The sequence below is a fragment of the Urocitellus parryii genome, chromosome 2 (genome assembly GCF_045843805.1).
Source record: "Urocitellus parryii isolate mUroPar1 chromosome 2, mUroPar1.hap1, whole genome shotgun sequence".
Classification (NCBI taxonomy): domain Eukaryota; kingdom Metazoa; phylum Chordata; class Mammalia; order Rodentia; family Sciuridae; genus Urocitellus; species Urocitellus parryii.
In genome coordinates this window covers 555,638-577,013 of record NC_135532.1, presented here as the reverse complement: position 1 = coordinate 577,013, position 21,376 = coordinate 555,638, and the positions used below count along the sequence as shown (strand labels likewise).

Sequence of the window (21,376 nt, the reverse complement as noted above, 5' to 3'; positions counted from 1 at the left end):
GTGATCCCACTAGTAGAAGAGGAAAACCTAGGGTAATATTCTGGTCTACCATATAAACTTTTCTTTAGGAAAATCTCTCTTCCAGTTTTGATAACCACGGAAATTTTACAGTCAAATAAATCAAAGAAATAAAATTAGTTATAATGATAGAGACTTTGCTGATGAAGTTTTATTCAGAATTAATCTTGATCTTTCCTAAAGGAAAGGTGCTCTCTCTCCCTGGCCAAACATTTCACAAAGAACAGAACTCAGAATAGAAGAACTCCCCTGGGCTGGGCTGTGGCTCAGTGGTAGAGCGCTCACCTTGCACAGTGAGGTGCTGGGTTTGATCTCAGCACCACCTAAAGATGAAGATATCGTGTCCACCTAAAACTCAAAAATCAATATTAAAAAAGATGATCTTAAAACAAAAATAATTTCCCATAACTAGAATGGGGGAAGGTCGTGAACACGCTCATGGAGGAAAGGGGGTTGTGTATCTAGTCATCAAGACCTCCTGTGCGCTAACAAGAGAGGGGGACGAGGTATGAAGGCCCGAGTGGCGGGAGTTGTGACATGCCCTGGGAGCCGACAGCACTTCCTTCCTGCAGCCTGCAGCCAGAGCATTAGTGGCACCCTGCTCGCAGCTCCTGGGGAGACCCTGTCTCAACATGAGTAGAACAGGCTGGGACAGAGCTCAGCCGTGGAGTGCCCCAGTTCCATCCCAGCATCGCAGAATAAAGAGGGTGGGTGATGCCATTTGGCAGTAGCTCCCAGTGTTGGGGTGGGACTGGGGTGCGCCTGCATGAGGGAGCACTCGCCCGGCCCCGGCAGAGGGAGGCACTTCCCAGAGCACTGTGCCTCGGGGGAAGGGAAGGGAAGGAGCGGTGCTCCCGCTCCCCTTGGTGTGCAGCTCATGGTCCTCACAGCTCTGAGCAGAGTGTCCCGGGAGAGGCTGGGGCCACGCAGGCTGGCTCTGCACTGGGCCTCCTGCTCACGGGTGGCTCGTGGCCATCAGGAGGTGGCCTGAGCAGAGTCCCGTGGATGGACATGGCAGAGCTGTGGCTGGTGCTCCATCCGGACACTGCAGCTGGCTCTGCTGCTTCCCAGTGCGACCCCTTTCTCATGGGTTAGACAGATGGTGGGATGGGGCTACGCCCACTTCCTGGGGCAGGGGCGAAAGGAGAGAGATGCTGCTCAGGGAGGGAGGTGCCCGGGTCTGGAGGGAGGGTGAATGGATGACCAGGAGTCATCTACCCCAGGCAAGTGTCCTGCAGAGGACTGGGGTGGGGTGGCAATGTTGTGAGAGCGGCTTCCTCCTTAGACCCACACCAGCTAGCCGTGACGGAGGCCTGGGAACTCAGCTGGCCAGCGGGAGAGGAGGGCTGGGGCGGCATCCAGTGAGGGGCCTGGCGCATAGGCCTGCGCCTGGGGGCCCTGTGTGGCTGGCAGGCCGAGGGGAGGCAGGCTGGTGAAGAGGGTGGCTTCCTGTGCGGGGAGCTGGTTCTTGTGCAGAGCGACGGGTCGGGACAGGGTCTTGGAGCATGGAGAGCATTGCCCAGGGCGGGTCCCAGCCAGGCTGGTGGTGGGGAAGATTGGTCAGGACTGCAGGGCACCCAGCAGCTTCAGCTGGGGCCTTGGGGCAGCCGTGGAGGGGCAGCTGCAGAGTGGGCTCCCTGGGCTCACAGAGTGGTCTCTGTTGTCTTTCCTGCTTCGAGCCCAGCTCTTTTCTGGTCTCCCAGGTCACTGTGCAGCAGTCTGAGCCTGGCGTCCAGTGCTGGTGCAAGCTGGACTGCAGGGACAGCCCTTTCTTGTGATGGGACGGTCTCCTCTCTGAGCAGGCCTGGAGGAGGTTTGTCCTGACTAGCAACAGTGAGGTCTGAACCCTGCCACTGTCCCTTGGTGGCTTCCTGTGGAAGCTCTGGGCTAAGTGTCAGTGACCACAGGCCCCCACTGTCTCTGAAGCACTGGGTAAGGACTCACTGTCCTGCACCCAGGCGTTAGGTGTCTGCTTCAGGATATGACTGGGCCTGGGACGTGCTGCTGGAGGTCACCGTGCTCTCCTGGGGGTCACGGGCCGCCTGCTGAGAGCCCGGGCGCCGACTGCTGGGAGGAGGGTCCTGTTCCCTCTGGCGTCCTCACACCTGGGAGACTCGAGTGTCCCAGTGCTGACTGCAAACTGCCCACGTCTGACTCGGATCTGACGCACATTCGTACAAGTCGCAGGTTCATTTTAGTTCTTGGTTGTGTGTGTGATTTGGTCATTTATTCTGTGACGTGCCACAGGAGGAGAGATGCAGACGTCCCCTGGGCGTGGGTGCAGTAACGTGCTCTTTCCCTTCCAGCGTGGTCGTGGGAGTGCTGCGCACGCTGCTCCTGGCTGGCCAGACCCTCTTCTCCCTGGCTGCGGTCTGTCTGCTGTGTCTCCTCCTGAAGACGTACCTCATAGGCCCCTTCTGCCGGAAGCTGCACGTGGAGAGCAAAGGGAACAAGGAGGTCCTCGTCCTGGGCGTGTCTGCCTTCATCTTCCTAATGCTGACGGTAACCCACCCAGCCGAGTCCTTGGGGCCCGTGGACTCTCCCTGGAAGCCTGTGGTCGGGTCTTGGCCGTTTCATCTGAGTTACGATTGAAATGTCTAAAATGCACGTGGTTCGCGGTGCTGGGCCTGAACCTGCTGGTTCCATGCTCACCCTGGCAGGTGTGGTCAGTGCATGCTGCATTGGCCACCTCTGAGCTTGCGAAAAGCCTTGTGCACGTCTGGCCAGGCCGCTGTCCTGAGCCCTGCCAGCGCCCGAGCAGCTGGGCAGCTAGTAGCCTTGTGGCATGATGAGGCAGGCCAGTCTCATCTCCTGGCCCAAGTGGGGAGGGTCTCCAGGCCACTTTCAGCCCAGGCTTCTCCTCACTCTGAGGGGAGTTGGGGGAGGGTTCCCTTGGGCTCCCTGGGTCTGCCCGGGACAGCAAGGCAGCACTTGCACCGGCAAGGTCACCCAGTTGCTGCCTCAGCGCTCATCTTGCTGAAGAGAAGGCCAGTCACTTAGAAATGGTGCAGGAGTGTCCACAGCAGCTCCACTTGGAGTAGCCAAAAACTGACCTGATGTCTTTCAGGGTGAATGACAGGCCGCTCCCAGGAGCCCCTGTCTGGCCCACCAGCTGCTGGTATGAGTAGCCTGGGGCTTGCCAGAGAGCTGGGCTGCAGACTGCCCCAGAGTGTTTAAGTAGCAGGCGGCCAGCGACTGTTTGGACATGAGGGAGGGTCAGGGCACCCAGGAGTGGCAGAGGGCGCCCGGGGTCTGCGCTGCAGGCTCAGGTGCTGCTGAGGCACGGCCCTCGTTCTCAGAGCCTCCCATGAGCACAGCATGCTTCAGGGCCCTTGTTAGTGGTGTCTGTCTCCTCCTGTGGTCGGAGGTTGGTGACAGGAATCCATCTGGTAGTGTCACAGTCCGGCTGTTCATTGTTTCAGGTAAGGGAAATGCAATCACAAATGCTAACAATAAATGTTGAAAATGCGTTTGTCCAGAGGTCCCACGGCTCCTGCGTGACGTTTCCCACCGTGTGAGTTGGGCTCCGGAAGCCCGTGTCTGAGCTGCCGTGCCATCCTCACCTGCACCTGGTGGTGTGTCCGCACGTGAACGTCCCCACAGTCGGTGCTGTGTTCCCGTCAGACCTTGTCTTCTCTGTCACCTAGGTCACGGAGCTGCTGGACGTGTCCATGGAGCTGGGCTGCTTCCTGGCCGGAGCTCTGGTCTCTTCCCAAGGCCACATGGTCACCGAGGAGGTCATGGCCTGCCTGGAGCCCATCCGTGACTTCCTGGCCATCGTCTTCTTCGCCTCGATAGGTGACGTGCCTCCGTTGGTCGTGCTGTGGTTAGGCACTTGCCGATACGTCCACGAGTGTTGGTGTGTGAGCAGGCTCTCAGAGCCTGAAGGAGATCGGACGTAGAAAGGGGAGGCGACAGGCCGGCTGGGGCTCAGGTGGCGCGCTTGTCTGGCAGGCGCAAGGCCCTGGGCTCCGTCCTCAGCACCACATAAAAATAAGTACGATGAACGTGTTGTGTCCAGCTGCAACTAGGACCAAAAAGGAAGGGGGACAGGCAGAAAGGTGTGCCCATGCACATCTGCTTGTCTGCAGGTGCCGTGGTGGTCACAGGTCTGGGAGGCCATCTCCTGTTGTCCCCACGCAGCCTGCAGGGTGAGCTTTGTGCTCACCACCCCTGCACCCTGAAAATCGCAGGGACTCTCTGGGCCATCCCCCAGGTGAGTTGTTGAGACTAAACCAGCATGTCCAGGGGTTACTCTGGGACCTCCAGTGGCTGGTTTGGAGAAGTGGCCTCAACTGACGGGGCTGCCTGGGCTGCTGAAGCCCTGCCATGTCCCTGGCCTCTCTCCCTTTGGTGATCATTGTCCAAGACACTTGCGCAGTCTATGTGGGTCCGTAGATCCAGCTGCCCCAGGGAGATGTGGAAACTGACCTGGAGCTTTACGTGGATACCTGAGGGGCCAGGCATAGCCACTTCCGTCCCAGGGAGAAGCAGAGGAGCCCAGCCTTTCACCAGAGGGGAGGGAGATCTTTGGCCAGTGGGGTTGGTGAGCTGGTGCTATTCGGCTCCCAGGAAATGGGCCCAGAGCAGGGAGGCCATGGAGAGCCCGACGGTTGGTCTATCGTCCTTTTCCCTTGGCCCTCCGCCTGTGCTTCTGCTCTCAGGCCCCACCTGTGACACCCACTCGCATGTGGAGTGGACTCTGCCGTTCCCCCTCCACTGGGCAGGGTCTGAGGAGATGGACCAGGCTGCGGAAGGCACTGGGAAGAGGGCCCATGGGTGTGGAGCTCCTGCTCTGGAGCTGGGTCCGTCCATGGACAGGCCGAGCCGCGCCCTGCCTGGCCTCCCCCCCATTGTGAGGGAAGCTTTACTGGGACTCGGGGTGCATCTGTGCTTGTGGTGGTCAGCTTGGGCTGTCCTGACAGAGCCCCTGGATGGGCTGCTCCAGCGAGAGGTCTCTTTCTTTATCTAAGTCTCTCTCTCTTTTTTTTTTTAACTGTTAACTAAGCTTTATTTGACAGAAAGTTTACTATGTGGCTCCCCTGCCCCTCTTCCTCTTCCAAGGCCACAGCCTAGTGAGTGACCCCCCTCGGTCACCTGGTGACGTCCTCAGGCCTCGCCTCCAGACACCCCTGGTAGGGCCCCAGCTGCAGTGTGGGACTCCGTTCAGTCTGGGGCCTGGGGCAGTGCAGACCGCGTGGCCCACGAGGCAGGAAGCACTGGCCACCCGAACTCTGTGGAGCGGGCTGCCGGCCTGCTGCTCCCCTGCCACGGCCACTTCCTGCCAATGATTGGGCGCTCATTCTTAGGAGATTTTCAGCAATAACTTCATCCCCTGCCTGACCCACCTCCCTGGGCATAAGAGGGTTCCAGAGCAGGCCCTGCGGGTTTTGGTGGGATGGAGAGGTGTCTCATGGTTGCCTGTCACTTCCTGGGGGGACCCGGCTTGAGCACCCAGGCCCTGGCCCACCTGAGGCCTGGGTGCTGGCACAGTGACCCTGAGGGTGGTATTCACCCACCCCACAAGCCCACCTGGAAGACGCCGGACCTGAGAGGCTGAGCGGTGTCGTTAGGAAGTGGAGGGCCAGGGCTGGGCGGAGTCACGGGTCCCCTGTGGCACACATGGGTTTGGTGTTTGTCATGAGAGTCGGTGACACCGGATGGGAAGTTGTGGCCTGGCTGGCTTGCCCTCCTGCCAGTCGAGAGTGATGTGACACCCAGTGGCAGGGTCCCAGTTTCTCACGATCCCCAGTGCTGCCATGCTGATGTCGTGAGCCGAAGGCAGGGCAGGGTGCCAACTAGCAGGTGTTGCCTCCTGGACAGCGTCCACAACAGCTGGGCCTGCACGGGACAGGGGCTTGCAGGGAAGCCTGCGGCAGCCAGGCAGGAGCCAGGTTGTTCACCAAGCCAGAGGCAGGAGCCCAGGCATCCTGGGGGTGGAGAGGCTCTGGGAAGAGCTGGGGCACCGGGGGAAGCAGAGCACAGCGCCCATCCCGGTCCGACAGAGCGGGAGCAGCCGGTGCACACAGGCCCTGGGGACAGGCTGAGGACAGGCCCTGGGAAGGGCACCCTCGAGAAGGGCCTGGGTGTGCAGTCAGCAGAGTGCAGCCCAGTGGTGGGGGAGGCATCTCTGGGTTTCAGGAGGGAGGAGACCTTCACGATGCACTTCCAAGGAGACACCGATGGGTTGTGGGTCTTGCCTCCCGAGGTCTTGGGTACAGTGCTCCCCTTGGGGGATGGTGGGGCTGCCCGCAGGTGGAGCTGGAGTTCACTCCCTGCAGCTGCCTGTCCTCTGGCCGTCCCCAGGAGTGCACAGCAGCAGCCTCTGCAGGAGTGGGAGCAAGGAGGTGTCAGGAAGACTTCCCTGTGGCCTCGGGATGAGCAGGAGCAGCCCGACTTGGGCTGGCCGTAGACACAGGACTGGCCCGCCTGGGTCCGGCTGCCCACTTGCAGAGGCAGGGCCACACACCCAGGTCTGGGAAGGCCCGTGCAGGCACCCCACCCTCCGTGTGGCAGGAAGTGGCAGTGGTCACCCTATTCCCTCTCTCTGGGAGAGGGAGAGGGCTCGGTCCAGTGTGGTTAGGGTTCTCAGGTTGCAGCTCTCTCCTGCTGGAGCAAGGGGAGGGTCCAGGGCTGGCTGGGCCCAGGCATCTCTGGGCTCACCTGTGCTCACCTGTGCTGTCTCCCGCAGGGCTGCATGTGTTCCCCACCTTCGTAGTGTACGAGCTCACGGTGCTGGTTTTCCTCACCCTGTCGGTGGTGGTCATGAAGGTACTGACACTTCTTGCTACACTTCACGCCTGTGGGAGTCCACGCCTGTGGGAGTCCACGCCTGTGTACTTCACTCCCTGGGAGGCCAGCTGGGACAGGCCCAGGGTGACCTGTAGCCTGCCTCCAAATGGAGGGGTTCACACGGGGGAGTTGCTGGAGGGTGAGACGGGGAGCACCCATCCGAGTACCTGTGAGGCTCTGCTGACGTGGTCTTGCTGGGGATGGGTCTGCAGGACCCCAGGCCCCTTCTGACAGAGGCAGACGCACTCAGAAGTGAATGCCAGGAGTTGACCAGGCTTCCCGCACTTGTTAATATTTCATAACATCCTGTGAAAGTTGGGTGCAGAATCAGATGGTGGCAGAGCAGCCTCACTGGGCTGCTGGGCTGCTCACTGAGAGAGGTGCCCTCTCTTCATCAAAGCATCCCCATCGTGGACGCTGCTCAACCTTGAATGCCGTTGATGTGGTTTGGGGAAAGGTGTATTTTCTGCTAGTAAACCTGAGCCTCCTCTTTCACCTTCATGGGCTGCCTAGCCTTTCGGCAGTTTGTGTAGTTGCTGTGTCTGGGGACCACAGAGCCTCTGGTACACCCTGCTTGGCCACTCGAGGCTGTGGCAGCCTTTGATGCTTCCCATCTAGGTTCTGTGTTTTAATTTTTTATTTTTTGTTACTGGGGATGGTACCCAGAGGCTCTTACCCACTGAACCCCATCCCCAGCCCTTTTTGGTTTTTAGAGAGAGGGCCTCACTAGGTTGCTCAGGGCCTCACCATTGCTGAGGCTGGCTTTGAGACTGCAGTCCTCCTGCCTTAGCCTCCCCAATCTCTGGGGTCATAGACATGCCACCATGCCAGCTGAGCTTGAGATCTCACTGGACTTAGTAACACGAGCTGTGCTCCTGCAGTTTGTGTTGGCAGCACTGGTCTTGTCTCTCATCCTGCCGAAGAGCAGCCAGTACATGAAGTGGATCATCTCTGCAGGCCTGGCCCAGGTCAGCGAGTTCTCCTTTGTCCTGGGGAGCCGGGCGCGGAGAGCAGGCATCATCTCCCGGGAGGTGAGTGGTTACTGTCCCTCAGGCATCAGCCCACAAGTCCCTGGTGCGGGGGCCGGGGGGGGGCGCAGCGGCTCTTTCAGACGCTCCCGTCTGTGCTGGGGATCTCCGGGGTCACTCCTCCCCAGCCCGTGTGGCGTCTCGGGTGAATCGCCAGGTTGCACTTCCTGAACTGCTGCCTCTGACCGTTGCTGATCTGTCTGGGAATGGGCAGCAGGATCCTGCCCTTGAGGCTGAGCTGCTGGATGCGCAGGAGTAGCACACAAGAGGCCTAAGCCTTGTACTCGACCCACTGAGGGCTGCCGTGAGGTCAGAATCAGGGGTCTGATGTCCCCTGAGTGTGAGGAGCACAGGAGTCTTCCTTCAGAGTGTACTAGAAAAACGGAACTGCCCCAGGGACATTGGGCAAGTTGGTGTGACTCAGGTGGCCCGTGGGGCTCACCCTCACGTTAGCAGAGGCTCAATGCCTTGAGTTTTTCTTCCCATGTCCCATGTCCTCACCTGTGGCTCTACTTGAGGTGCCCTGAAAAGGGAGAGAGCGCTTGGTTTGTAAGGTCCCTGTCGTGCTGGGTGTGACTCTGCCTAGCCTTGCACCCATGTGGGGATCCCCCTAAAGCTCACTGTGACATGTGCTGTGCTCACCTGTGTTGCAGGTGTACCTCCTTATACTAAGTGTGACCACACTCAGCCTTCTGCTGGCCCCTGTGCTGTGGAGAGCTGCCATTACAAAATGTGTGCCCAGATCGGAGAGGCGGTCCAGTCTCTGACCACGCTGGGCTTTGAGCAACTCTGGGACGACCTTGGAGGAGGTGTGCGCTGGTGTCAGCCCGAGTGCCGTCAGCAAGGAGCAGTGTCCTCCTCTCTGCCTGTTGGCACAGGCTCTGCTGTTGCGGAAGTTCCTGGCATGACTGTCTTGCACTTGTGCACAGTAGGACTGAGGCACTGGCTCACGGGTGCTTCCACTGTTTTGCCTCGATGTGCCTTTTTTTCTGAAGTTATTATTAATTTCTATTGTTAATTCATCAGTTAATTATTTTTTGTAAAGAAAAAAATTAGGAAAATTTTTATTGTGCAACTTTAGAATTATAATCTGTTAGTCAACTACTTGTTATTAAACCTGTCTGTGCTGAAATCTTAATTCTGGCAGTGAGTCTGGAAGCTTACTTTTACCCTTTTTGTTTCCTAGGTGAGATAAATATTTTATAGATGTCTGTATGCCTCTTAGCTATTTATTTGTTTGTTTGTTTGTTTATTTATTTATAGTGCTGGGGATTGAACCCAGGGCCTTGTGCATGCAAGGCAAGCACTCTACCAACTGAGCTATATCCCCCAACCCTGCTGTTTTATTTTATAAATAAAAATATTTGGGGGGTGAGGGTACCAATTTGTTGAACTCAGGGGCACTTAACCACTGAGCCATATCTCCAACACTTTTTATTTTTTTGTTTTTTATTTTGAGGCAGGGTCTTGCTAAGTTGCTTAGGGTCTAGCTAAGTTGCTGAGGCTGGCTTTGAACTTGTAATTCTCTTGCCTCAGTTTCCCAAGTCTCTGGGATTACAGGTATGTACCACCACGGCTGCCCTTTTAGCTATGTTAAATGAAAACACTTCCATGTCAATCACTATTAGGTATATCACTCCTAAAATACTTGATTTTGAATCATAAGAATGTTCATTCTTCAATAAAGGTCAGTTATGATCAGGGTATAATTAGTTGAAATTTATTGAGAATCTGTTTTGATTTTTGTATTGAGCTAATCTTTGCATAAAACCTCAGCTAATTTCTAAAATGGTTTGTACATTGCCTTGCTGTTCTCTGAGGATGGAGCGAGTGCAGTACTGTTTGAAAAGCTGAGATTCTGACTTCTGGTATGTTGTCAGGTGCCCACTGATGGAGGTCTGACACAGGGACCCCACAGGGCCCTGTTTTAGTCCGTTTCAAGGTGCATAACAAGACCTTCCTAAGGCTGGGTGCGGGAGTTCATTTCTGTGTGTGCAGCTGGGAGGTCCAGGTCCCGGGGGATACTGTCTCTGCACTCCCAGGACGGTGCCTGAAGGCTGTGTCCTGGGGGAGCAGCTGGGAGATCCGCTCCCATGAGCCCTTCCTGTACCGCAGTCCCCTGGGGGGGCGGGACACACCTCTACATCTGAGCAGGTTCTCCCTCCTTTCGGCCGCACAGGTATTTGGTAGAAAGATGGATCCTGTGTGCCCTCACGAGGAGAGCTATTGTGGAAGCAGTTTTCCTCTGCACATTGGCCCTGGGACCGGCCTTGAAGGAGACGGTGGCCCCAGGTGCTGTGTTGAGGATGTCCGTCAAACCGTGGGGAAGTCAGCTGAAGCAGGACATGTCTGGTCTGAAGCCATCAATGGAAAGCTGATAGAGAGGTGTCTGGAAAACGGCTCTGGTCTCCCTCGCTGCTGCCTGATGCCACCCTGCTGGCTCCCCCCCCAGTGTCTAGCGTCCTGCTGAGAGTGTTGGCCCTGCCACCCATCTTGGGTGTCCACACTGAGGGAGCCCAGGACAGGACAGCTGTTTAGGGAGAGGGTGGACCGGGAGGCCTGCACTAAGACCTAGGGAGGGCAGAGTCTCCAGAGTGACCACCCTGTGTCCTGGAGCAGGGGTGGCTCCGGAGACCTGGGGACTGGGATCCTGTGTAGTGAACTGAGTGTTTCCTGTGAGTGACCTGGAGAGACGGGGAACGGGGGTCAGGGGCAGCATCTGGGGTCTGCAGGAGAGAAGGGGAGATGGGCTTTGCTGTCCAAGGGAGCAGTCACCAATAGCGGAGCATCAGGGTTTCAGAGTAAAGGCTTTCAAAGAGGAGCCCCGTTAGGCGGTGCAGCTCAGGCACGCGGCAGACTCAGGTGTTCCCAGTCAGTGGTGCCCAAGAGGCTGGGTGCTGGCGGGAATGGAGAGAACTTCCGCAGCCTTCTCCTGCTCGCACCTCTGGGGTGGCCGGCTGTGGCCTGCTCTGGACAGGGACTGGGTGACGTGGAGCTGAGGCTGTAGACTTGGGCCTCAGGTCTCGGGTTGGTCCTGGGTGGCCAGGGGACAGAGCCAGCAGACCAGTTTTCCTGAGGTTTGTTTCATGAAAGCCAAAACATTTGAATCCCCTGTTCAGATGGGGGAGGGGAGATGGGTTTGTGCAGAGGAAGGTCTGAGAGGAGCCAAGAAGGGGGACAGCTGCTCCCTGTATTTCTGAGTGGGGGTGGAGGAAGGATGAAGTGGCCATGGCTCCTTCCCGCTGGATGTCTCGGGCTCAGTGGCCGCACCCTATATGTCAATCAGCTTCATTGCTGTGACCAAAATACCTGGCAAATCACCTAGAGGAGGAAAAGTTTGTTTGGGTTCATGGTTTGAAGGGATGCTGTCCCTGGCCATCTACTCTTTGCTCTGGGCCTGAGGGAAGGCAGACTTGGGGGATGGGTGGGGCAGAGGAGGCTGCTGGGCACATGGTGGTGGGGAAGCAGGGAGCAAGGGAGAGAGGAGGAGGGAGGGAGGGGCCGGGACAAGGTGAACCCTGGTTTCCACTCCTTTGGACAGCTACGTCCCACAGTCTCCACAGCTCTGGGGTGCCCACAGCCATCAATGGGTCAGTCCACTGGTGAGGTTGGAGCCTAAGGACCAATCACTTCCCAAAGCCCCCCTCTGGACTCTCCTACCCTGGAGACCAAGCTCAGGCAGCTGTTCCACTGGAGCCAACTGAGCTGCACACACATCACCATGGAGAAGCTCAGGTTTTCTGTGAGTGGACCTGGAGTTGGAGTGGACCTGGAGTTGGAGTGTCCCAGCAACTGGGGACACTACAGGTCCACTCCAGGTCTGCTCAGAAAACCTGCAACTGTGAGAAACAGATCCTGAGCTCTTCCTCCAGGGCAGTGTGTGTGCAGCTCAGTTGGCTCCAGGGGAACAGCAGCCTGAGCTCCTCCTCCAGGGCAGTGTGTGTGCAGCTCAGTTGGCTCCAGTGGCACAGCAGCCTGAGCTCCTCCACCAGGGCAGTGTGTGTGCAGCTCAGTTGGCTCCAGTGGCACAGCAGCCTGAGCTCCTCCACCAGGGCAGTGTGTGTGCAGCTCAGTTGGCTCCAGTGGAACAGCAGCCTGAGCTCCTCCACCAGGGCAGTGTGTGTGCAGCTCAGTTGGCTGCAGTGGAAAAGCAGCCTGAGCTCCTCCTCCAGGGCAGTGTGTGTGCAGCTCAGTTGGCTCCAGTGGAACAGCAGCCCGAGCTCCTCCTCCAGGGCAGTGTGTGTGCAGCTCAGTTGGCTCCAGTGGCACAGCAGCCTGAGCTCCTCCTCCAGGGCAGTGTGTGTGCAGCTCAGTTGGCTCCAGTGGCACAGCAGCCTGAGCTCCTCCTCCAGGGCAGTGTGTGTGCAGCTCAGTTGGCTCCAGTGGCACAGCAGCCTGAGCTCCTCCTCCAGGGCAGTGTGTGTGCAGCTCAGTTGGCTCCAGTGGCACAGCAGCCTGAGCTCCTCCTCCAGGGCAGTGTGTGTGCAGCTCAGTTGGCTCCAGTGGCACAGCAGCCTGAGCTCCTCCTCCAGGGCAGTGTGTGTGCAGCTCAGTTGGCTCCAGTGGAACAGCAGCCTGAGCTCCTCCTCCAGGGCAGTGTGTGTGCAGCTCAGTTGGCTCCAGTGGCACAGCAGCCTGAGCTCCTCCTCCAGGGCAGTGTGTGTGCAGCTCAGTTGGCTCCAGTGGCACAGCAGCCTGAGCTCCTCCTCCAGGGCAGTGTGTGTGCAGCTCAGTTGGCTCCAGTGGCACAGCAGCCTGAGCTCCTCCTCCAGGGCAGTGTGTGTGCAGCTCAGTTGGCTCCAGTGGCACAGCAGCCTGAGTTCCTCCTCCAGGGCAGTGTGTAATCAGCTCAGTTGGCTCCAGTGGCACAGCAGCCTGAGCTCGTCCTCCAGGGCAGTGTGTGCGCAGCTCAGTTGGCTCCAGTGGCACAGCAGCCTGAGCTCCTCCTCCAGGGCAGTGTGTGTGCAGCTCAGTTGGCTCCAGTGGCACAGCAGCCCGAGCTCCTCCTCCAGGGCAGTGTGTGTGCAGCTCAGTTGGCTCCAGTGGAACAGCAGCCCGAGCTCCTCCTCCAGGGCAGTGTGTGTGCAGCTCAGTTGGCTCCAGTGGCACAGCAGCCTGAGCTCCTCCTCCAGGGCAGTGTGTGTGCAGCTCAGTTGGCTCCAGTGGCACAGCAGCCCGAGCTCCTCCTCCAGGGCAGTGTGTGTGCAGCTCAGTTGGCTCCAGTGGCACAGCAGCCTGAGCTCCTCCTCCAGGGCAGTGTGTTTGCAGCTCAGTTGGCTCCAGTGGCACAGCAGCCCTAGCTCCTCCTCCAGGGCAGTGTGTGTGCAGCTCAGTTGGCTCCAGTGGAACAGCAGCCCGAGCTCCTCCTCCAGGGCAGTGTGTGTGCAGCTCAGTTGGCTCCAGTGGAACAGCAGCCTGATCTCCTCCTCCAGGGCAGTGTGTGTGCAGCTCAGTTGGCTCCAGTGGCACAGCAGCCTGAGCTCCTCCACCAGGGCAGTGTGTGTGCAGCTCAGTTGGCTCCAGTGGAACAGCAGCCTGAGCTCCTCCACCAGGGCAGTGTGTGTGCAGCTCAGTTGGCTCCAGTGGAACAGCAGCCTGAGCTCCTCCTCCAGGGCAGTGTGTGTGCAGCTCAGTTGGCTGCAGTGGAAAAGCAGCCTGAGCTCCTCCACCAGGGCAGTGTGTGTGCAGCTCAGTTGGCTCCAGTGGAACAGCAGCCTGAGCTCCTCCTCCAGGGCAGTGTGTGTGCAGCTCAGTTGGCTCCAGTGGCACAGCAGCCTGAGCTCCTCCTCCAGGGCAGTGTGTGTGCAGCTCAGTTGGCTCCAGTGGCACAGCAGCCTGAGCTCCTCCTCCAGGGCAGTGTGTGTGCAGCTCAGTTGGCTCCAGTGGCACAGCAGCCTGAGCTCCTCCTCCAGGGCAGTGTGTGTGCAGCTCAGTTGGCTCCAGTGGAACAGCAGCCTGAGCTCCTCCTCCAGGGCAGTGTGTGTGCAGCTCAGTTGGCTCCAGTGGCACAGCAGCCTGAGCTCCTCCTCCAGGGCAGTGTGTGTGCAGCTCAGTTGGCTCCAGTGGAACAGCAGCCTGAGCTCCTCCTCCAGGGCAGTGTGTGTGCAGCTCAGTTGGCTCCAGTGGCACAGCAGCCTGAGCTCCTCCTCCAGGGCAGTGTGTGTGCAGCTCAGTTGGCTCCAGTGGCACAGCAGCCTGAGCTCCTCCTCCAGGGCAGTGTGTGTGCAGCTCAGTTGGCTCCAGTGGCACAGCAGCCTGAGTTCCTCCTCCAGGGCAGTGTGTAATCAGCTCAGTTGGCTCCAGTGGCACAGCAGCCTGAGCTCCTCCTCCAGGGCAGTGTGTGTGCAGCTCAGTTGGCTCCAGTGGCACAGCAGCCTGAGCTCCTCCTCCAGGGCAGTGTGTGTGCAGCTCAGTTGGCTCCAGTGGCACAGCAGCCTGAGCTCCTCCTCCAGGGCAGTGTGTGTGCAGCTCAGTTGGCTCCAGTGGCACAGCAGCCTGAGCTCCTCCTCCAGGGCAGTGTGTGTGCAGCTCAGTTGGCTCCAGTGGCACAGCAGCCTGAGCTCCTCCTCCAGGGCAGTGTGTGCGCAGCTCAGTTGGCTCCAGTGGCACAGCAGCCTGAGCTCCTCCTCCAGGGCAGTGTGTGCGCAGCTCAGTTGGCTCCAGTGGAACAGCAGCCTGAGCTCCTCCTCCAGGGCAGTGTGTGTGCAGCTCAGTTGGCTCCAGTGGAACAGCAGCCTGAGCTCCTCCTCCAGGGCAGTGTGTGTGCAGCTCAGTTGGCTCCAGTGGCACAGCAGCCTGAGCTCCTCCTCCAGGGCAGTGTGTGCGCAGCTCAGTTGGCTCCAGTGGCACAGCAGCCTGAGCTCCTCCTCCAGGGCAGTGTGTGCGCAGCTCAGTTGGCTCCAGTGGCACAGCAGCCTGAGCTCCTCCTCCAGGGCAGTGTGTGTGCAGCTCAGTTGGCTCCAGTGGCACAGCAGCCTGAGCTCCTCCTCCAGGGCAGTGTGTGTGCAGCTCAGTTGGCTCCAGTGGCACAGCAGCCTGAGCTCCTCCTCCAGGACAGTGTGTGTGCAGCTCAGTTGGCTCCATTAGAACCTAGTTCAATTGCAGCACTTCACCAGCTGCCCTAATCTTCAAGTTACCCATCATACGGAAGGTCCTGAATCCTCCCATCGGGGCACAGGGCAGTGCTGTTGGTAACAGGTGAAGCCTACCTGGCACACCTGCTCTCAGGCAGTGTTGGAGACCTTCTGGCTGGAGTGACTTGCCCACATACCTCCTGGCACCTTTGGCTTCTTGTGGCACCTGGTATTTCTAACAATTTTGGAGCCTGGCATGAGGGTCTATAACCAATAGTGGTCTCAGGGTCCCTCCTCAGAGGAGATGCTTTCCACGGCCTTGTTGCCCCCGCCTTGGTGAGGGTAGGAAAATGGCAACCCTGAGGCCAACCAAGGACCCAAATTCCAAAGTGGACTGAAAGTGGATCAAGGATGCTGAGGCTATGGCTTAGTGGTAGTGCACTTGTCTGGCAGGCATGAGGCACTGGGTTCAATTCTCAGCACCACATATAAATAAATAAATGTGTAATCAGCAACTTAAAAGTAAATATTAAAATAAATGCATCTGCAACACAGGGAAAAGGCCCAGACAAGAACCACAGGCACCCACTGATTGTGTACCTAGATCAAAATTAGAAAATCCATTCTTGGGCTTGAGGGAGAAGTACTTAGTCCTTAGGTGGTCGGGCAAGAAATCCGTAGGAACGGGGACTGAGCGCACGGTGGGGTCCCAAGGTGTGTGAGAAATCCCTGGTAAGAGGGACTGAGCACACAGAGGGCAGGAGGTTCACTCACAAGAGGAAAATCAATGACAGGAGCCTACGAAAAATGGGGAATAAAAATCCTAGGGCTGGGGACAGGGAAGAACTATGGGAAGAGCCCGGATGTATAACGTTTCCTTTCAAGAGTCTTGTGCGGGGAAATGAATGAGAGTAATGGTGGAAATAAATGTGCCCCATGGAGGGTCGTGGCCCCCTGGACCTTTGACTTCAGCGTCCACCAGGACTGCAGACTCTTTCTAATGTTCCCAGCTGCAGGCCCTTTCATGTTTGGGTCATACTGTGGAAATCTGCGACAGGCCCCATTTTGATTTCTGAAGGGGAGATCTCAGACCTTGATGAGTGTGTAGCTGTTGCCTCTAGCTGTGGAGATCTGTCCCCTGCTGGAAACAAACGTGTTTCCGGTCTGTTTCATGTGTGTTGCACACCTGTGTATGTGTCTCTGTAGGTGCTTGTGTCTGCACCCTGTTCCTAGTGTCAAAATTGGCCTACAGAAAAGTGAGTTCTTGTGAGTTTGATGTAGAGATCCAAACACCCTTCAGTTCATGTCACTTGAATAAAACGTGGACAAAGGGGCCCCTCTAAATGGGTATGAGTACAGATGCCCTTGAAATGGCCAACCCACGTGTGTTTCTGGGTGGCTAGCCAGAGTGTGGATGAATAAGAACAGTCAGAGTGAGCAGTGATGTGCCCCCCGACCCCGAGGCCTTGTTCAGATGCAGAGACCACACCAGCGGTGGAGCAGCAGAAAGGTGGCACCTCCGAGCCTCTTTCAGATGTCAGTGACCCCGAGGCACACCTGTGGGAATACTGCAGCCAGCTCCTTTGTCCCAGGGGCAGGAGAAATTGAAGGTGGGCAAACCCAGACGAGAGTTCCAACGAGGACGAAAACTCAGGCTGAAGGACACAGCCCTGACCCTCTTTGGATGCCTGTTCACTCACAAGCCCTGAGGCAGCCCACAGTGGGTTCCTCTGTGAGGCCCCCCGCAGGCAGGATCCTGCTGTCTACCCTTCCCTTCAGTATTGTCTACGGATTCTCTTCTTCACACTGTGACCCGAGAACCCGGGAGGAGGTTGGCCAACACGGGACCCAGGCTCCTCCCAATCTGGCTTCATCGTGGGGCCTAGGGGACATTCGGAGGCCGAGTGGGACAGACCACGGCTCTGTCACTTAGCTTTTCTTCTGGGAGTCCTGTGCTCCAGTGGGTACATTCTGTCTGTCAACACTCCTGGGCCCTGTCAGCCAGTTAAAAGTGGACGTCTCGGCTCGCTCGGGAAGGCCGTGCTGGAGGGAGACTCCACAGCCCTCCTGCTCTGGTGCTGGGTCCCATCTTGCCTCAGCCTCCTTCATGGCAGCCCATTCAACGGAGAAACTGAGGTCTCTCTTAGCAGCACCCTCGGTCTCTGGCCGTGGCTGCTCCGCGGTGTGACCGCAGGGTCTCTAGAGACGCACACGGAAGCTCCGTCTCCACTCCCATCTCCTGCCATGGCCTGTCGCCCATGGTGGTGGAGGACCTTGCTCGTGGCTCCTGGGATCCAGGCTGGGGTCACTCTCAGTGTGAGTGACAACGACCAGGCAGAGCCCTGCCGTCTACCTGCACGTGCGTGAGTGGGTTGCCTTTTCTTTCTCTTCTCTGCCTTGCAGAAGTCTCTTGACCCCGTCCCATAGACCCTCCGTCTTGCTAGTTCATACTTTACCAGACTAGAGGGAAAGATGTCCTTGTCCTCCTAGGAACACAGTGGGTTCCTCTCATGGAACCCTGCCACTTTCCCCGGAAAACCTCTGGCTCTCATCTTAATTGCTCTAAGGCGTCTTGTCCGCTGCCCCTACGTGCCGGGTCGACTAGGTGTAGTGAAGTCAAACGCTGACTACTTCTCTCCTCCAGGTCTCCAATTTGGGGTCTGTTGCCGTGGGGACACCATCCCTGGCTCTGTAAGTTAGATTTCTGTATCCCACAACCAGTTGGACAGGACTTTGGTGGCCCTAAATGTGAGTTAGGTGGTCAGTACATAAGTAAATGTGTCAAACCTGCCCAGGGCCCATGGCTCTCAGGAACACATCTGTCCCTCACCAGAACAGCCAGGAAGGCGACTGGTCTGTCCCCTCAGTATGCTCAGCCCCACCTGTGATTCGGGTAAACACAGTACAAATCAGGGTTTCTCCCTGTAAAAGGGAGAGAACACAAGGGGGACGTTGGGTCCTGCGCTGGTGAGGAGCCACCACCCGAGTCGTCCCACCAGGCCGCGCCCCGTGGCCCCAGTGCTCTGGGGATCACAGGGGATGAGGCGAGGGGTACAGGGAGGCATGGCCTAGGGGCCAGGGTCGCCCACTCAGGGGTGCCAGACAGGCCTCAAGGGGTGGTCCAGCAGCTTTGAGGTCCCCCTGGAACCCGGGACACTCTGATGTGGCTCCGACAGTGGAGGGATGCCCAGAAACTCCTCCTGTGTCTCGTGCTTGGGTCACACTCCACCTGGCACAGCCTTGGGCACCAGGATTCCTGTGGCCCTCAGCTGGGGAGAGAAGCCTAGTGTTTTCTGTACTTGTTGGAGGACAGACAGATCACTCCTGAGGGAGGCCTCTGCTGGAACCCCATCTTACAGCTGGACTTACACGAGCAGCTACCCAAACAGGCTTGAGACCAGGAGGGGGGATGTCACTTTACACTAAACCACTATGGCACCTTCTCGTATGCTTGGGCTCACTCGCTCAGTAAGCTCTGAAAGGGAGAAGGAAGGAAAAAGATGGCCTCGTTAAACACCAGGCCGCCCATGTGAGAAAGGTCCACAGTCCTGGGGCAGAGCTGTCGCACGTGCCCGACTGACCGCTCCCGGGGTGACACTCATAAGGACTGTTTCAAAATATAAATTTAAGGGTCTAAAACTAGAAAAAAAAACAATAAAAGAAAGTTTTAGGAATGAAAATACATTTAAGTATAGGAAATTAGAAGGTAAAAGAAATGTTTCTAGATGAGAAAGTGTTTTTGTGTGGTAAAGTAATATTCTTGTTCTAAAATCCAAGATGAAGAGTCCAAAACTAAGGTTGTGAACAAGCTGCAGAAGGGCTAGGAAGGCGGATCTCAGAAAGTTTGCACTTGGGATTAAATTAGCTATCATTACCACCATCAGCTGAAATCGTTTGGATTTTAACGTACTGAGAGGGAGCAAACACTGAGCATTGATCTGCTCGGATCTAACAAGATGATTTTCTAGTGTCTGTTAGGTTTTATTACTTAGGGGGATTAAATCTTAAAGGAATTGTTTTTACAACTCTGGTTAAACAAACAACTGTTATTTTAGGTTATTACTTACACTTTGGATTCTAAAAATTTTAAGAATATTTTTTTAGTTGTTGATGTACCTTTATTTTTTATTTATTTATATGTGGTGCTGAGGATCGAACTCAGTGCCTCACACACACCAGGCAAGTGCTCTGCCACTGAGCCACAACCCGTCCCCAAAATTTTTCTTTTAAGGTTAAATGTGGTTAATATAAGGACATCAGTGTAAGTTAAGAGCTTTCTTAGTTTTTGGTTTGAGCCATGTTTCAACATCCATCTTGGATTGTGTTATCGTTAACATCCGCACCTTACTTGAGATAAGGCTCTGTTTCTCACTCTACTCCATGTTAGGATGGCTCCAATGTAGGCTAGGTTTAAGCTTATTTAAAGTTGTGTCCAAAAGATAGATTTTTGTTGTAAAGATTACTGTGATCTCAAAATAACAAAGGTATATAATACACAACTAAGTAAAGGTTTAGGTAAATTATAAAAGGTATTACGTTTGTAAGAGTTTGTAAAGCGTCTTGTGATTGAGTTGATAAATTTATGTGTCTTTATGGAGGCAAAATAGATACCAAAGATATATTAGTGTTATTATACAGATTATGTTTCTTGGTTCAAAGCTATTATACAAACTGAATGTTTTTGGTCTTGTTAACTTCATTTTGTATTTTCCTTATTAGTGTTTTGAAGAAATATTCCGCATAACAGAACAACCTGAGTTAATTTTAAAGTAAGCCATAGGACAGACAAAATATAAGACTGACCTCCAGCACTAATGCTGATCCCAATTAAATGGAAGGGATAAACACGGACCACAGCCGACACATCTGGACATGGAGGAGACAAAGTTATAAACATTAAAGTTCAAACCCAGTACTTGTACTTTAAGACTGATGAAACTGGCCTGCTGGGTGTTTAATACCAAACAAAGTCAAGGAAGTTAAAGGGCTAAAGAAAAATAGCCAATATTTGGCCCTCACCCTCTGAGGTCATCTAGGACCACGGGAACAATGGGACTTCTCCTAGGGCTTTGCAACTCCGGGTCACATGACCTCCTGATCAGGGGGATTAAGAGGACCCTAGAGAACAGGAAGCCAACCAGTGCAAGTTCTGCAAAGAAGAGGGTCTTTGGAGAAGGAAATGTCCCTGATGCTACCAAGGGAAGGCACACGTGGTCAGCAAGACTCTGACCCAGCCTGGCAGGTAGCACTAGAGAAGCTGAGAGGTTTCTTACAAGTTTCCAAGAGTGACCCCCACAGGAATCTCAGCTGACTCTTAGTAGATAAGCTGACTCTTAGTAGATAGGAAGGAACAAGATCAGTTTTGAATAATTTGGTGTTAAACACCTGACCAGACAGTATAAAATCAAAGCACAGTCCTACATGGGCATAGAAATGTAATAGCAATGTAACTAGAGACGTAGTAGCTTTGTCAGTCCTCCCCAAAGTCAGCACATGATGGGAAGTTATAAAAAAGGGGGTTTCTCTACAGAGTACCTGATGCTCATGTCCGTTGAGTCGATTTGAGACCTGGCTATGCTTTTTAATTTTTCTGGTATAATTATCATAAACGCTGCTCAGACTCCCCTTCTAGAATTTTCAATTCATTGCTTTCAGCCTGGGGGCTTGATTTTAATCAGGACTTGGAGAGAAGACAGTCTTCAACCGAACTGGAAAGAACCTCAGCAAGTGCATCACTGGACGGCTACCCAAACTGCTGAAAGGGGAGAGTCCATGACCTTCACCACTCTCCATCTCAGAATGCCTGCGCAAGAGGGGTGGCAATACCAAAGGTCTCCCTGAAAATGAAACCAAAGGTATAAAAAGAAAAAGGGGGTACTTGTGAGACATGCAAAGCCTGGTGCTCCATTTTTAGAACAGTACCCATTTTAACTGTAGCCCTTCCCTCAGCCACCTTAATGCTAAAGTTAGCCAGGTGTGTGGATGGTACCTGAGGCCTCCCCTCGGGGTGCGGGGCAGCGCTGCACCAGATATGAAAACAGGCACACTGGCCAGCCAGGTTCTACAGCGGAGGTCAACTCTGCCTGGCCACCCACCTTCCAGCACGTGTCTGATTCCCTGCAGCACCTCAGGGATTTCTCACACACCTCCTGAGGGACACTATGTCCCTGGAGGGGTGGGGACTCTGGACAAGGAGGAGACAATCCCAAGGATAAGAAGAGAGTTCCCCAGCCTGGTGGGTAGAAGAGGAACCAGCAGGTGAGTCCCAGAGTCAAACGACGTTGCTCCTCCCCGACTGGGTGGCCAGGACCCGGCAGTTGATGAGGGCCAAGGGGATGTCCATCTGCAGAGGAGGGGGCCGAGGTCATTTCCCTGAGCAGAATTACAGAGGGGTATTGTCCAGAAAGAAGCAGACAGTGTGGCAGGACTGCCACCAGAAGCCCAGTGACTTCAGAGTCTGCTTCA

The 21,376-nt window shown here is 55.9% G+C and overlaps 1 protein-coding gene across 2 annotated transcripts in view; it reads left to right on the top strand.

The window, feature by feature from the left end:
• The window catches only part of Slc9d1 (solute carrier family 9 member D1), a 44,482-nt gene extending 35,778 nt beyond the window's left edge, over positions 1 to 8,704 (top strand). For both annotated transcript variants that reach the window (XM_077795115.1, XM_077795114.1), the window contains exons 9-13: positions 2,325 to 2,520; positions 3,666 to 3,816; positions 6,710 to 6,789; positions 7,692 to 7,841; positions 8,492 to 8,704. In XM_077795115.1, coding sequence (XP_077651241.1) covers positions 2,325 to 2,520; positions 3,666 to 3,816; positions 6,710 to 6,789; positions 7,692 to 7,841; positions 8,492 to 8,605 — 691 coding nt within the window. In that variant the 3' untranslated portion in view covers positions 8,606 to 8,704. The remainder of the gene's footprint in view (positions 1 to 2,324; positions 2,521 to 3,665; positions 3,817 to 6,709; positions 6,790 to 7,691; positions 7,842 to 8,491) is intronic.
• Positions 8,705 to 21,376: the final 12,672 nt, after the last annotated feature.